At 42.6% G+C, this 16941-nt stretch overlaps 2 protein-coding genes across 2 annotated transcripts; one reads left to right on the forward strand and one right to left on the reverse strand.

Moving 5' to 3' along the window:
- Positions 1 to 364: 364 nt before the first annotated feature.
- On the reverse strand, positions 365 to 7002 carry spata2l (spermatogenesis associated 2-like). Its single transcript, XM_034132904.1, has 5 exons — positions 6937 to 7002; positions 5911 to 6024; positions 4056 to 4412; positions 2722 to 3006; positions 365 to 1816 (listed from the first exon to the last, which is right to left on the reverse strand). Exons 3-5 carry the CDS (start codon positions 4398 to 4400, stop codon positions 830 to 832), a joined length of 1617 nt encoding a protein of 538 aa, XP_033988795.1. The 5' UTR covers positions 4401 to 4412; positions 5911 to 6024; positions 6937 to 7002; the 3' UTR covers positions 365 to 829.
- A 537-nt stretch (positions 7003 to 7539) lies between these two features.
- On the forward strand, positions 7540 to 13368 carry si:dkey-238o13.4 (uncharacterized protein LOC560780 homolog). The gene is made up of 6 exons (XM_034132936.1): positions 7540 to 7716; positions 8728 to 8835; positions 10054 to 10193; positions 10283 to 10379; positions 11197 to 11321; positions 12929 to 13368. Exons 1-6 carry the CDS (start codon positions 7632 to 7634, stop codon positions 13103 to 13105), a joined length of 732 nt encoding a protein of 243 aa, XP_033988827.1. The 5' UTR covers positions 7540 to 7631; the 3' UTR covers positions 13106 to 13368.
- Positions 13369 to 16941: the final 3573 nt, after the last annotated feature.

The raw sequence follows: 16941 nt of genomic DNA on the forward strand, positions 1-16941 counted from the left end.
AGTGACGTTTGAGTGAACGAGGACGTCCCAATTAATACCTGAGGACTCCTCTGTCCTAGCGTCTCCTCCTCGTGTCTCTCGCTCGCATCTTACGGAGGCGGAGCTAAGACGCAAGGAAGGGACGCGAGTGAGGGAAAGGAGGAGTCGAGGAGGGGTATTGAGATGAGGCTTGTGTCTTGTCAACGTCTTCCAAACAGGTTGCCTGTCTCTTAACAATCTGGCGGGAATTGTAGTCTTTTGTCGCTACTTTGGGGGCAGATAGCCAAATACTCAGCAGGAATAAAATAATAAGTTTTGTTTTCAATGTAATAAAGAAAGGGCTTGATGAGTGTATGTAATGAGTCAATACAATTACTTGAGCCAGTACTTTTTCAGAGTTTTATTGGTACATAACTCCACTTTCACCAAAGTGAGTTCCTCTTGTATCATAAAAACATCACACACAGACAACTGGCTCATTGACCTTTTTTTTTTTTGTCTCCTGTGCAGGAAGCATACATGTAAAAGCAGACATTCTTGTGCTTGACACTTAATTACATTTTGGGGACCCAAGAGCACAAACTATATCACAACTTCATGTTTGACAATATACAACACTTCCAAAATGGCGATTATGGTTCATATGGCACTTACAGAATAACTGGATGATCGAGTGATGAGTCTCAGAGAGAAGACCATAATACAAAAACAGACACACTCAATACTACATGTCGGTTCTGTGTCAAGGCAACATTTTTATTTGATTTTAATTCTGTTTATAGTATGCAGATTTAAGGCACTGTGATTTTGCTAATTGTGCCTGATAAGTGCAATACTTTTCAAATACAAATCACACAGAAGATGATTGGTCAAAGGTTTGGCCACAATCACAGGTTACAGGATTTCTGTACCAGCAATCGCTACAATACTCATTTCCACAATATCTGCAGAGAACCAGAGGCTTCCTGAAGCAGGTCCTCCCACAGGAACACAGACCCAGGGGCCGCAGGTCGTGATCTCTCCGGCAATACTCTATCCCTTTGCAGGAACCAGAGTGAAAGACGCTGCAGCTGAGACACAGGAACTGGGGGTCCGGCTTGGCCATGTCGCAGCAGTCATGGTAGGTGATCCGATGAAGAGGTTGACTTATTGATTTATGCTCATCACGCAGAGCTAAGGAGGACATGGCTGCGTTGCTGCTGAGAGTTAGCGATGCGCTCATATCACTCACTCTGAGGCTCTGTCCCTGGGGAGACGAAGCTCTCAATTCTTCCACTCGGTGCTTCATCCTGAAGCAGAGCTCAAGCTTGGTGCAGTCAATGTCGTGCAAGGCATTGCATTCAGTGCAGACTTGAGGACAGAGATGAGCCGATTGGAGGCAGAGGCAGCTGTGGTCGACTTCAGCCTCGCTGTGACGGTGACCACTCATGTCTAACTGCAGACTGCGGGACTGGGAGTCCACTCTGTCAAACCGGGGCTCTCTGCAGGGACGCCGGCCCTGCCTCCCGCAGGCTGAGGAGCTCCTGGGAGGGTCCGCCTCCAGGGGGGAGGTCTTGCTCAGCTGGCAGTTGAGTGTAGAGATGCAGACCTGCTCTCTGGCAGAAAGAGAGGTGGCCGTGGCAGACAAGGACACCACTCCGTTGCTGTGTGTTTTGACAGCGGGGGGGGAGGCACTGCTTTGAGTCACCCAGGTTAAAGAGCGGGGACTCTCGTCGTCAATGAGAACCGTCTCCCTTCGCCCCCCTTTAACGTACTCATCCGTGTAGAGATCTATCTCCCCTTCTCCATCAAACGGCTGATTGACATCTAGGGTCTTCTTGGTGTTGTCCAGGGCAACCTGTTGGGATGCATGTCAAATGAACCCTCAGTGTGAACATTTTTACTGTTTTCCAGGAATAGAACGAGATGATGGTTTAGCAAAGTATAACATCAGCACAGCTGCTCAGTAAATAAGGTTCAAAGATGTGTATATATGACGCAAAAATGTAGTGTGAATGCTTAGCTCTGAAGCTAATATGGAATTAATATGGTGGAATTAAACTAAGTTCATTAAGTTAAATAATGTACTAAAGCATACTTTTTAAGTACTGGTAGTTTAATTATTTCCATATTATGGTACCCAAAGCACTTACTCCACTTCATCTCAGAGGGAAGAATTATACTTTCAACTCTGACAGCTTTAGCTACTTGCAGATTTTGATAATAAAAAAAATATATAATCAAAAAATAAATGTTGCATGTACTATTACAGATTAAGCTAGCCTGCGGTAAATACAATAATTAAAATTAGCTTCACATTAAGCAGCTGCAATATTTAAGAGATGAAAACATCAATCCATCCATAACAATAATCCAAAACAAATATTTAATAGTATGTGATGTGGCATAATTATTAAACAATTTAAAGATCACATTACTCAAATCTGTTTTTCAGCTCTTCGTTTAAACTACATGATGGCATTAAAGAGTTCTGTGGCAGCACTTGTCCATTAAAAGGAATATTGGACACGTCTAGAGAGCACTACTGTACGCACATTCCCCTGAAAAACATCAAATATGACCCATCTCTGGAAATTGTGGGAACTACTCCAACATAAATACAATGTCTGTCAGCACAGCATGAGATTGGTTGAACAGAGCAAGAGAGGACAGATTCCATCTCCACCAGAGAGCTGAACGACTTCATTAGAAAATAAAGACCTCACCCCAAAAGAATATAGATTTTAGAGACAGCAGACGTACCTGTAGGCTGTGTCCCCTCTGCCTCTCCCTCACCACCCCCAGCTCCCACTGGGCCTCGCCAGCGTGCCGCCCCAGAGCCGCCAGCAGGAGGCGACACTCGCAGCGGGCCAGGAAGAAGGCGCAGGACAGAGCCAGGAGGCGGTCCAGGGAGGCAGCGGAGACCCGGGCCAGGCGCAGCTGCTCCGCGCGGGGGCTGGGCTGGTACCCCAGCAGCCCGAACAGCTCCTCTATCTGAGGAAGGGACAGCACCGGCCTGATGTAGTGGGTGAACAGACCGGAGTACATCTGGGACACGAGACAAGAAGAAAATGAGTTTATATTTTTGCACAACTGTTATTTGATTGATATACCCCCTTATGTGTATATGTGATGTCTACATTTCTACTGCTGTAGTATATTGGTCTTTTAGAGAAGATTCTAATTTATTCAGAATATGTTATATTGTGTCTTTTGTGATTCATGTATTTTCTACTGTAGACATGGATATATTTGCTGTTTATGTTCTATTTGATTTTATTATGTTTAGACTTTATTCCATCTCTTAAATATTTTAATACCTGAACACATTGCTGCTGTAACAAAGGAATCAATAAAGTATCTATCAATCTATCTTCATCTGGCATGCGAAAAGACAAGTGCCATTAAAGATTTCACTCTTGTCAGTGTTGAAAAGACATTGGACTAATAAATAATAAGTGAATAGAAGGGTGCAGTGATTTGTGCAGGCCATCCCAGATGTTAGCATGACAAAAACCAATGGGACTTCTCCTTTTTGGAATATTGCAACATATAAGATCTTTGGCAAACACACGTTTACTATGAAACTTACACATTTTGTTCAGCAGGATAACCTCCACAAATTAAAACCACTTTGTCATTTACGCCTAAAATATCATATAGTCAGAAGCAAAAAGCTAACATTAGTCTATAAAGGAACTACAGCATGGTCACATGACTTCAAAGCACGACTGCTAAAGCTAAAGGTGGCTAATGTTCAGCGTGATGGCTTATTTAGTCATTCTTTAGCAACCGTTGTTTTTAATAAGACGTAAAAGACATTCACCACTGGGGTATTTACGGACCTATTTTATGTCACGGAAAAAAACGCCAAAATCTCTTCAGCTTGTGTTAATCACAGACCTTATTTCAGGCATCGAAAAAAACACCTTCAAATATCGGTTGAGTTCTCACACGAGGTGCTAAAATGCTTACTCATTTCATGGCTTTAGGACTCATTCCTGCACCACTGTATAAATAATCATGGAGTGGTGGGACATTTTAAGAAACAAATGCAGAAATGAACTACATGACTCCATTGTTTCCTCAGATCTAACCTTGACTACTTTGTACTCGGCCCTCCAGTGACCGAGGTACAGGTTCAGGGCCGCCTGCTCCAGGACCTCGAAGGCTTTGGCCAGGCCCTTCAGCCCTGCTCTGGCTCTGAGTCGCGCCGCCCCGCCTGCTGGTGCTGCTGTGAGCGACTCCTCCATCACCCTCAGCGGGTCCACCCCCAGGCAGTGTGTCTCCTGAGCCTCTCCGTCCTTCAGCAGGGCCTCCACCTGCCTCCACAGGTCCTCATCTCCACAGGCCAGGCTGGAGCCTTGACCCACGATCTGCTGCTCCAAACTCTGATCATAGATGCTCACCAGGTCTCCGGCTCGCTGTCTGGAGAGGCTCATCTCTTTTATCAGCTGAGAGGGAGACATACAGGACATTGACATTAAAGATAAAACTCTGGCACGTTCTCTCTTCTTAAGCAAAATAACTGTTTCTACATAATTAGCTAAAAGTGATCCAAACTATTGTTTTAAAGTTGTTTGATTTTTTCATTTATCTTTCTAAATTCTACAATTTACCTAAAACTTAATTTCAGATTCAGAATACTTCATTATCCATTTCATTTACAAAAAATGGAAATGTGTCTTTGACACTAGCAAATAAGATAAAATGACACACAGTACAACATACAATTCATACACAGAAATAAAGCGGAGTTGCAAGTGACTAAGAGGTATTCTTAATAGAAGTGGTTTGTTATTCCAGTAGCTTGGGTCCATTACAAGATCAGATGTATTAAAAATGTATAATTGACTATACATTAAAAGTGGGTGATGGTGTTGGTGGCAGAATCTCCAAAGAAGGATCCTTAGGATTTAAAATCTGAATCAGAATATGCCTTTATTCCTCCCACAGAGGGGAAATGTACATTGTTACGGCACAAAGAAGATAGACAATACAAATACAAATAAAACACTATTAGATAAATGGGCATGCAGAAAAAATATTAAATGTACAATAGGAAAAATGTAAAAGTCATTCGAATGTACAAGTTACGTTCAAGTAGATTCTACTAATTTACAAACTGCACATAAGTGTTATTGCACAAGAGTGGCGTCGTAGTCTTGTTGTAGTCAATTTGTGTGTGTGTGGGGGTCTACCAGGGGCCTGCTGTATCCGCGGTGCAGCAGCCTGTCACCGAAGGAGCTGCACAGTGAGGACAGGGTGTCCTGGGGGGTGGGGGGACAGGGTGTCCTGGGGGGTGGGGGGACAGGGTGTCCTGGGGGGTGGGGGGACACATTGTCCAGCAGTCCATTCTTGTAGAGAATAGTGAAGTAAATCGTCCAGTCCAGTTTATTGTTCAGATGAACACCCAGGTACTTGTAAGATTCCACAGTCTCTATGTCCGCTCCCTGTTCACTGGTGTCGGGGGGACTGGTCAAATATGTTCAGAAAATGTTCAGGTTGTTTGCCTACTGATGGTCTGAGAGTCTGGCTCTTTGTAGCCAGAGATGGTCTTCAGGCCTCCAGACTCTGCTGCAGCTGCTCCTCCACCACCCTCCACCAGATCTACTTACTACAGACATGCTGCATCAGAGCTCTGCAGTGCCTAGAACGATGCACCCAGTCACAACACACACATCACCTTCACACACTGTAGACTACTCTGATGGTGTAGTAACCACAGTAGCAATATATGTTTACTACAACCATGATTAACAGCAGAAGCACCTTCAGTACAGAACGGGTTAATGACTTGTCAGCCCCCCCACCCTGAAAGAATCAGGTTTGTTCAAAAGGACAAACTTCAGGATTTCAGGAAAATGTAGTATGAATTCTAATGCTAACTCACACTTTATCTCATCATATTCATTTCCTTCTGAATGAATTCATGTGTGCCCTGATCCTCACCTGTCTTTTGGTTTGTCTCCCCGGTGTCCCATGTGTACAAGTGTGTAAACATGGAGCTCCTCTAAAATAAGAAGTATGTATTGTTCAGTGTTGGGAGGATTACTCAGAGTCATTCTGGAGTAAAGGAAAAATATGTCAAAAAAGTACTGAGCGATTTTGAGGGATTGATTGAAAATAAGGGAAATATAGACACTGGAAACGTTTAATATTACAATATTCTGTTGAATGTGTTATTACAAACTACGCAAGCTGAGTTATAAGGTTCATTATTTTTAGCGTGTAAACACGTATTACAAAACCGAAAGTAAAACTTATGACATCTTGGCCCAAGTGAAAGTGAAAAATAATGTAAACATATTGTGTTTGTAATTAACCAACTACATTGTTGATTATCGTCGCTTAACCCTACAGAAATAGCTCGCAGACAGTACGTGGCTTTAAATCCATGACAACAAGTGATAATAATCTATAATGGACTGTCAGCACGTTAGCATTAGCTCAACCTGTTCCCACTGAGACTAGCTACTTTGCTAAGTCACCTGTAGCTTTTGCGTTTCAGTGTTTTTTAATTGCGAGACAATTACATTTGTAATAAAATACCGTTTTGTTACAGAAATGTTAGCTGCTCTTCAATTCGGTTGACATACAATCCACCAAACAGAGAAAGGTCGACATTAATAAGACTGTTTCCACCGCCAACCACTGTGTTTAATGATTGGAGAAAGACCCCGGAAGTAACAGCGAAAAGTTAAATTACTATTTGAATCGGAGTTTCATCTTGTTTTAGAAATATGCCGAATTAAAGGCGTACTGTTTTTGATTTGGAAACAGTTTTGTCCATGGTTGAAAAGGTATGTGTTTCTGTCGAAACGCAAGTCAACATTAAATGACTAAAATTACGATTGACATTTCACACCGAGAGAGCTACTAGAGATACTAGCGAGGAGCTAAGCTAACGTTAGCTGGCAACTGAAACCTGATCAAAGTATAAGCTTTGACTGACACATTAGATTCACACTCACTCACCTGTGTCTGGTTAACAGGCCAGGTAACTAAAACATTTCCGGCCTCAGCGGTCGGTGTGCAGCTGACTGTTGCTGCTGTTGATTGTCTAGATAGAACAAAGTAAACATTGTCACGTGGCACGGATTTTCCCAGACGGGTGCGTCTGGTAGTAGTACCGGGGCGGGCCGGCCGGGCGGGGAAGTGTAGTTCTGCAGTGGAAGGATTTCTTTGAACTTTGAGGGGTCAAAATTAAACTATTTCACAGAAAATTGACTGAAATTAAACTGTGAGCGTTGCAAAATTAAACTATATAAAAGAAAATGGACTAAAATTCATTCTAAAAGTAACTAATTTACCTGTATAGTTGGCATGTTATATTGTAACAAGCGCATCCTCCACTAGATGGCAGCATTTAATATGTTAAGCGCTCTACTGGCCTCTGCATGAACCGGTTGCCCTGTCGTTATCAACAGTGTATTTATACACAGTGGTTTTAATAAGCGAGGCACCCATACACTGTCCCGGGTGAAATGGGGATCATCTTTTGTTTATCTGCAGGCGGGGCCTCAATGACACCGATAGAAGGGCGGAACTGTGGCCCCTGTCTGTAGTTTAAAGCTACCAGGGTTGGCCAAGATGCTTTGCACAAGTCCCCAGCTTCAGTCCAGCACTCACGCAGACAGTCATCCTCCACAGGCCGGTCAGCTGCAGCCAGCATGTCGAACTCGGAGAGGGTTGTGTTGGCTCTGGGAGGAGCGGGCACCGTGGGCTCCGGGGTGGTTAAAGCCCTGCTGGACAAAGGTAAACTGGACTTGGAGAAGCAAAGAAAAACCCTCTCTCCTGTTAGGAGGATATACAGTATACAGGGAATATTCTCATTATTCTCTTTGAAGAAGATGGGTATATCTCTCACATACACATTTATTTGGAGACTGTCTAAAGAGTTTTACGCGCAGATGACTGTCTCGCTGTTTTTCCGCAGGGGTCATTTCAACCCTATTAACTGCAGAGTAGATATTTTATAACAATTTTCCTACTTAATGCGCGTTTTCAGATTTGTTTAATGACTCACTATTAATTTGATGTTGAAGGCGCGTTTGCCTGCGTAAAGTTGTTCATTGTGGGCAGTGCACTGCTACATCCAAACGCTGTACATTCGGGTGCGCAGTGTACAGGTCCGATTGTAAAACTTTAAATAATATTCATAAATGTGTTTAATTAAGTGGGTTTCGTAAGTTTAAGATAACTTGTTTTTGACTTTTCTTCTGTGTGTCTCATTTCTGCTGGTGGTCTGATCAACAGATTCCTTTCCAACGCTTTTATATTTTCTGATCTAAACTCGGAACTGTTTTTATTTATTTTGTATTCAATGTCATGGTTGGACGTGGTTAAGAGTTATTTCGGATCTTCCTCCTTATTTAGAGGTTGTTTATGTCCCCTACCATACTATCTGTGTTTTGATTTATTGGACCATTGAAAGAGACAGGGCAGCACTCTGTGATGAGAGTGCATTACTTAGGGATTTACATTGCACCTCTACAGCTTTACTGTTTGGTGTTACCATCTGCTCTGTCACATGTAACCCTCTGATGGCCTTGATAAACAGATCTGTACAAACAGGCCTGCTAATGTTAATGTTCCTTTTCATGTGAAAGGGATTAGTACCACTGTACGTGTTAAAGGTACTGGTTTATGTCTGTCTGAATTTAATGTAGTGTGTGTGTGTGTGTGTGTGTGTGTGTGTGTGTGTGTGTGCGTGTGTGCGTGCGTGCGTGCGTGCGTGCGTGCGTGCGTGCGTGCGTGTGTGTTTAGGTTTCAAAGTGGCAGTGATCTCCAGGGAAAGCAGTCGGCTGGAGAGGCTCCAATCATTCGTCTCTCCCAGCACTAAGGAGAACCTCACCACTCTGGTGGGGGATGTGGGTAAGCTGGGTTAGCAGGGCCGGTCCTAGACTCTGGGGGGTCCGCGACAAGATTCTCATGGCTTTTTTATTTAAACTTTTTTGAGAGCGTTGCACATGACAGTTACAGCCGACTGTCCTAATGGTATCTGGCTGTCTTACGATAGCTGTTGATGTCTATACCACATTTTATTTTAGTCCGACATTTTGATCTGAGCCACAAATGGTAACCGGCTGGTGGTGCTAGAGACAAATGGTACCCATATTTGTTTGGAGAATTTAGGTTGGATCGAAATGTGATAGACTGACCGTAAGTCACCTGTCACTGCTAGCATGGCAAAACATGACAAGGTGGAAATCAGTAGGCTCTATGGCTGAAACGCTTATGATGCTAAATCAGGGCCAAATCGTTACAGAGACAGTTAGTTGTAGTGACTATAATGCAAATGTCTTCAGTGATCCCATTAATATATGTTCTCAAAGCATATGGAAGTAGCATATCACATGACTTGGTTAAACACATGGAGACAAGTCATTGTGGATTGCTTGAATTTAATAAACTGAATATTATTATCGTGCTATTCTTCAACAGTGTTATTTTGTTATCAATGTTTCTTTGTTACAAAAACCAGACCTAGGGTTAGACCCTATGACATGAACACGTCCACAGCCTCATGTAGGTCTAACAGGAAACAGAATTATAGCTTTCCTGCTTTAGCGTCCTCCTGGCCGGGATTTGTTTAACCTGCAGGTCTGATTCTCAGCGCTTAGATAACTTTAGATCAACATTATTTGTTGCGAATCAAATAATACGATATTTAATGCTAAAAGTTGTCATTTAGTTGTTTGTTGAAGAAAGCTTTCGGTGGCCATATTGGTAAGGCTTCATCCTCTTGGGTTCATAAATGTGTTTAAATGTTTTTGATGACCTGCTGTGAACATGTGACTGACCGTTTTCATCCTCTGGGGACCATGGAAGACATCCAGCTACATGTATCTTTTTCAGATGAGCTAACCTTTCATTGACTTATGAATATGTCTAGACTCTAGAGGAAACAGTGAACGAGGGGTTACCAAAAGTTATAAATCATACTCCAAATTTGAATGGTATGTTATAGCAGCTTCAAGCAAAAACAATCAATATCAGCCAGTGCAATCACTTGTGAGTCTACATTGGTCTCAAATGTCTCCACCTGCAGGAGGGTCTCAGCTGACCTGGATCCTCTGTTCTGTGTTCTAGGCTCAGAGGGGGGGGCAGAGACGGTGAAGCAGGCGCTGCTGAAGGCGGTGGGGAAGGTGACAGATGTTGTGTCCTCTCTGGGCTTCAGCTGGTGGCAGGGAGGACCCCCCCACACACAGTCCCTCAAAGACCTGCACTGGGTATGCACACACACACATAAACCTGACACCTGTTACATCCTGTCTATTCTGATTCTTGTCTGATTGTTTTTTGTTTGATCTCCCTCCAGGTAGTTGAGACATTACTTTTCAGTACATTTGTGTCATGGAAGGCCTTCTTCCCCTTGGTGAGGGACGACTCCAACTCTACCTACACCTTCATCACAGGTGAATAGTCATTGGATTTACTTTTACTCCAACCGATAGATGGCCTCCTTCAAACAACTCAAACTGGCCCTTTAGCTGATTACCTAGGGTCAGCAAGACAAATGCTATATTATTATGGACATAACCTATCAAGATGATGTGGCAAATGTGTTATTAAACTATTAAAAAATCTTGATAATTTCAACGTTTACACAGTATTGTATAGAGCTTTTCATTGGAAGTGCATTAGGGCCGGAAAACAGAAACATTCAACTTAAAGATGATAAATTAGCTCAAACAAGTTGCTCAATCTATTTTTATTTAAAAAAATAAATAATTGTGAAACATTTACTTCGAAAATTAGCATATTCAAAATGTTATAACAACAGTTATTGTGGGTGAAGGCAGTCCAAACAGAAGGACCCGAGGGGGGCTAAACACGAGATACTGTTAGGAGACTAATTGCAAATGCAATGGTGATTGCGACTGTTAGTGTTAGGGGGGGGGGGGGGGAGTGACAGCATGGACAGCATCTCTGTCCATGCAAAAAACACAGTTAATACAGTCAGGTAAAAAAACACCACTAACTCCACCCCAAGCTCCAGGGAACACGCCCACCACCAATAAATATTGAAAAAAGAACACATGATAAATGAAAAGAGACATCCTTACATGTGGATACTACAAAATGTTCACTAATTGTTAACCATTTTTACCGATTGTAACAAGACCAATTCAGGAGATGTTTTTAATAGAGGAGTGTGTTGTGGTCTTAGTTCCCAGCCGCACAGACCTGTCCTGGTGTCTGAGTGACTGCAGTGTGTTGATGTGTTCTCAGGGGGAGCGGGGGAGAAGCTGCTGATGCCTGGGACCGGCTTCCTGACCGTCGGCGCTGCCAGCACCCTGGCCTTCTGTCAGGTTCTGCGGGAGGAGTATCCTGAGGTGCCCTGCAAACTCAACCAGGTCAGACTCTCCATAATCACACAGCAAGACTTCTATAAAAGCTCAAAGCTAATGATATATTCACCTGACCTCCGTTTACAGTCTCAGATCTGCTGCAGCTCAGCATTGGATTTAAATGTCATCAAGTGGAGAGATCCTAGAGAGAACTAGAAAATGCATTTCCTGCTGAAAATGCGTGTGCATGCTGTAAACTGTGAACATTTGTTGCTGAATTGAGCTGAAAATGCAGAAAAAGCTGAATATGTTATTAGCTGAATGGTAGCTGCTTGTAGCTACAGAGACCAAGTCAGTGTGTTGCTGAACTTAGCGGAGAAATGCAGAAAAGTGAAATGATTTGAATCAAATTGTTACAGCTCAAATGCATTGCAATGACTGTTGAAAACTTGAAAGTGAAATGTTAAACTGGAAGAGTAGGAAAAATAGTGAAGAAGATTCATATTTAAAAGAAAATGTTTAAAAAAGGTATAAACAACAACATGTATAGCCTCAATGTCCTGAAATAGCTGAATAATGTAATAGTTGAATGGTTTCTGCAGCTGAAAGTAGGCTGAAGGAGTTACATATCAGATATCAGTAGTGAATGCATGTTTACAAACACCTGTGTGTGTAAACCCAGAGATCAGAGGTTACCACGGTGACGACGTTATCAAAGATCTATGTACGTGAGCCCAGAGATCAAAGGTTCCCATGGAGATGTGCAGTGAAAGGAGAGCCTTTCCAACTTTTGTTGAAAAAATAATAATGTGTGTGCGTGTACCAGTCTGTCTGTGGGCGTGTCTGCTCTGATTAGATGATGTCACTCAGGTGTGTGGCCCCAATCTGCCCAGCAACACCATGGTTACCAACTGCAGCACTGAGTCCCATTAAGAATGCATTGAGGATTATATCTGACAATTTTGCCACCTGTTCAAAAACTATGGCTCCTATAAAAAAATGCCCAGAAAGTGAGCATCAGGGAACCCCAATGAACTGATATATGGTTGTTTTTTTGCCAGTGCGACACATGGCCAAAACGCAGAGACGCGAGACAACGCAACAGTCGGGGTCCGTCTGTGTCAGTTCTTTGTTGTCAGATTGGTGTGTCCGGGCCTTAAGCCTTAACGAGCTGCTCAACACACACTAATGTTAAAATCTGAAGAAGGCCGCTTAACAGCTTCAGATGCGATTGTCAACTTTGAGCACTTTACATGTGGAGCACTTTACATTCAGGAGAATGATTCGAATAAAGTGTGGAGCAGTGGAGACTAACCTCTCTAAGGAAGGCTTATAATGAACCCATCACAGCGCTGTGCCTGCACCCAGCTGCGGAAATTAAGCAGAATTTCGACATTCTGTAATCAGCACAGTTCACAAACGCTGTTTTTTGTGCAATGATGAACAATTAGCCACAATGATAATATTAGCACATTAAGTAATTTTACTTATCTGGATTAAATGTTGAGTTGTTTAGAACCTGTCCTGTTGCACATCCTGCTGCAGAGATGTCTCTGTGTCCCCATCAATTACTTCATGTCCCTCTTTCCCTCTTAGTTTTTCTCTCTATTTACCCATTCTCTCATGTGTCCTCCCCCCTCTCCTCACCTCTTCCTCCACACGGGGCCCTGCAGGTGAAGATCAATGCAGGTGTAGGCACTCCAGGGCGCATGGCCCCCGGGTTCCTGAACCACCTGGAGCTGGGCGAGGCTGTGGCCACCCTCGTGGAAAGACGAAGCCCCTCCCACTCCGTGGTCACTGTCAACTGCCCGGCAGACCTAAAGACTGTGTGTCTGGAGAGGAGCCTTTAGACACAGAACCCCCAGTGAGATCAGCCTGCCCCCCCGGTCTGAACTCTGCACCAACACAGTCACAGTGCTCCATTTGATTCCTTTCTTAAAAATCCATGCCCAACTTTGTCTGTTGTTAGTGTATGCTGTATATTAATTTCTCTGTTCTCAGACGATGAGCATTGCATGTGCTGTTGTGTTATATGTTGGTTAAAAAAAAGCTAAGTATTTGTAATATTTACTTCTTATTCTTTCCTGCTTTTGTATAAATATTATCACACTTGTTCTGTCTTTTGCATTGTTGGAATACATGATACCCAATGTAATGCTTCCATTTCTCCATGGATCAACAAAACATCATTTTTATATAAAACTAAACCTCTTATCAACTGTTCTAAAAAGAAGAGGGCGTTAGCTTGAATTTAAGGTACTCTGTGGAGTAATTATTGATGCATGCTTTGTTCTGTATAAGCAAAAAAGCAACAATCCAGGAAGAACAAGATTGTTAGCCAGTAAACATTTTGTAAATAGTGCAGGTTTTTAATACTAGCAACAATCGACTCATGACATGTTAAATGGCATTTAACATGTTTGTTAGCCTGTTGAACCCCATCCGCCCGCCGGCGGGGGAAAAAACGCATCATCTGCAGGAAACAGCGTCTGAGGGCTTCTTAATATTTAATAAACTAGGAATGTTTCATATCCATGTAACGGGAAGAAACTCAGCTAACTGATGATATGAACAATTTTTTGCAAAAAAAAACACAAGACTAACGCTGGGTTAGTGCTAGATCATATACCTCCTGGGTTTTAGGCGGAAGTGACGTAACCTGCCACCCAGGATAAGAGACAAGCATGAATACATAATTTTTCCACAAAAATATCATAAATATAATATTTTGAGAATTCATAACTTTGGAGGACAGCAGGCTATTACTAATATTTAAAAAAATGACATCTCACAAGAAGAAAAGCACAGATGGGATTTAACACTCAGAAAGCCACTGAGTGCGTTTGATTTCGGATTACAGTGACACACACAGTACAAGGTTTATTTAAAAAAAGGGGGGAGATTTTTTATGTGTGCTTCCTCTCACTCCTGTTCACTGTCCTCCGGATTCCTGCAGGACTCCAGAGTCGCGAAGAGCCCATGCAAATTTAAATTAAATGTGCCTTCTCATCCACGATTACGTCACTTCCGCCGCCTAAAACCCAGGAGGTATACGATCTAGCACTAACCCTAACGCTGAGCCTCTGAATTAGCCCTGAGTGAAAAAATGCTAACGCCGTTAGCACAGAACTCACGGTACAAAACCCTTATTACTTATCGTAAATGCAAATCCAAACCATCGATTAGCATCGTGAGATTACACAGATTCGATAGGTATCTGTATCATCACTCCATGATCAGAACTCGCGACATTAGAAACAAAAACAGACATCACAACACGTGGCATTAGGTAGCCAACACGGCAATATGTCTTACCTTTGTTGTTGTCTGATCAAAAGTTGTCTTCAATGGCATTAAAACGATAAAAACGCTGCTGAAGGTTAATCCATAGGTTAATCCAATGTGTCTGTGTCACTTTGAAATGATTCTGATAATCCATAAGCAATAAACCTACTATTACGTTTTCACAGTTCAGAGCGTAAAATAGGTTTCGCTTTGGGCAAACTGCGTGCGCATAGCCCCCACTTCTCAATGGTAACGTTGGTGTGTATGTGGATTCTATTGGCTCTAACGGTTCAAAAGAGATGTCAATCATCAAAATCGACCAATGGGTTCCAGAGAAACGGCAAAAACGCCCATTTCCACCCAAATCACCTCAGAGGTGGAGTCTTTTTTTCTAAACCTCTCTAAAAAGGTCAAATGTCACTTGTTTTGCATCAATCTTGATACAGGGTACTTATTATATGTTGTACTTTGGATTCCTAAAGCTTTTAGTCTACCTTACCATCATCCAAGGGTATGGTATACACTATAAGTAAAAAAGAATTTTTGGACGGACACTATAATTTACAGTTTTTTACTATGTAAAATCTGAATTTTCTTTAAAATAAAAAACATCTATATTGATTCTGACTTTTCTACATCCAACTCACAGGTTTATCATTACTTTGAGAAAAAAGATTATTAATTTAACCCTTTTAGAAGGGAAGATATGGTCATTTGTTCTGGGAATGTCATTTTCGAGCCTGAGACCTGAAAAACAGGCTCAGGGCTTAAGAGGTTAAGGAAGCTCTTAATGGTGTAACAGTGGTGTAACAGTTCACTTTAACTGTAACAGGGTACTTTCATTCTTGGACATAAATGTGCAACATGGTCAAAGAATGATAGAGATACGACATTTACAAAATGGTCGGTAAAATTTGGTACAACATGTTGAAGTAGTTGTGGAAAGTACCTCAAATTCCAAATACTTTCTCACCTGGACAATGCATGAAGTGGGTGGGATTGTGTCCGTTTTAGAAAGTGATATAAATAGTAAAATTAGGTTCCCCATATTCCATTGTTTGTTGGAAATGTTTCATAAACAGACGACCTCATGGATGGAGATCATGGCTCTGAATAGTGAGAATCATTGGCATGGCATGATGAGCACCCTGTTAGAACCTGTTTCATCAAATGCATTCAGACTTTGTTATGGCTTCTCCTTTCATTTCTACTGTGACGTCACCAGGGCTTTTCTGTAAAGTTGAAATATTTGGGATTTGAAGCGCTCTCAGTGCACCACAAATAAAACGCTAGGTGCTTTGCTGTTTCTCAAGGCGTCTGCATACGATGACTGCGTTCTGACCTCATTGCAAACAATTATAAAAAGATGCTGAGGCCCTTACATTTGTTTATGTGGACAGTGAAGCACTGATATGAAATGAATGCAGACAATACAGAGCATGAGGTTGATCCCTCACTGCGGTTTGACACGTACAATGTACACAAAGTTCATCCCCTTTGCGTGACACCGTCTTGTTCATGAGCACCAGCCCTGACCCCCTATAGGACCCTTTATCTGGCCCCCCGTTATTAAGGCCAGCATGCCCCTTAGATAAACTGAACAGAAGTTTGGAGGTCACAGCAGACTGCAGGATCAGAGGGGCTTTGTTGTCTGTTTGCAGTCCACTTAATGCATACGTGCTTCAACAACAACAACAATGTAGATCTGTCATTGTAATGCCTGCACTAAAGCTGCATTTGGCCCCTCATGGGAGGGTGACTGGGATCAGACAGATCAGAGCAGAAAAACAACAGTAGGAGTAGTGTGGGGGGGTTAGGGTTTGTCAGAGTTTTTGTTTTGGACTTGTTGGCTGACGGCTCAATTAGGCCAAATTATAATTAAGACCCTAGCCACACGGAAACGATAATGAAAACGAACTGAATTCGATATCAAAAAAGTCTTCCGTCCACACGCAATCGGCACCAGAAACATGTCCGTCCACACGAGACCGCTCGACCCGCTGGAGGCGCTGTAGTACATATGCCGGGCCTGTAAGTGGCGCTGTACTTCCACCACAAAATACACCAAAAGCAGCGAATAAGACCCGAGCATGGTTGCCATGGTTGCCTGGTTGCCCTTCTGTTTATTCTCTGCGGTGGATTTAGCAACATGTAGTTCATGTAGTTCTCCATGTCCACTTGTTGCTGATGGTTGTGGTAGAGGAGCTGTAGATTTTGCACTAACATCTGTAGCATGGTCAGTAGCGTCTGGAGCACAAAAGCAACCCTGTGATCTGCCATTGTTGTTTTTGCGAAGTGGTGGGGAGATTGTAGCCTTTGCAGACCAATTACATGCAAAACAACCTATAGAACACACTACAGGAGAGGGAAGACAGGCCTCTCATTTAATAGGATGCCACAA

This window comes from Trematomus bernacchii, unplaced genomic scaffold (genome assembly GCF_902827165.1).
Source record: "Trematomus bernacchii unplaced genomic scaffold, fTreBer1.1, whole genome shotgun sequence".
Lineage (NCBI taxonomy): Eukaryota > Metazoa > Chordata > Actinopteri > Perciformes > Nototheniidae > Trematomus > Trematomus bernacchii.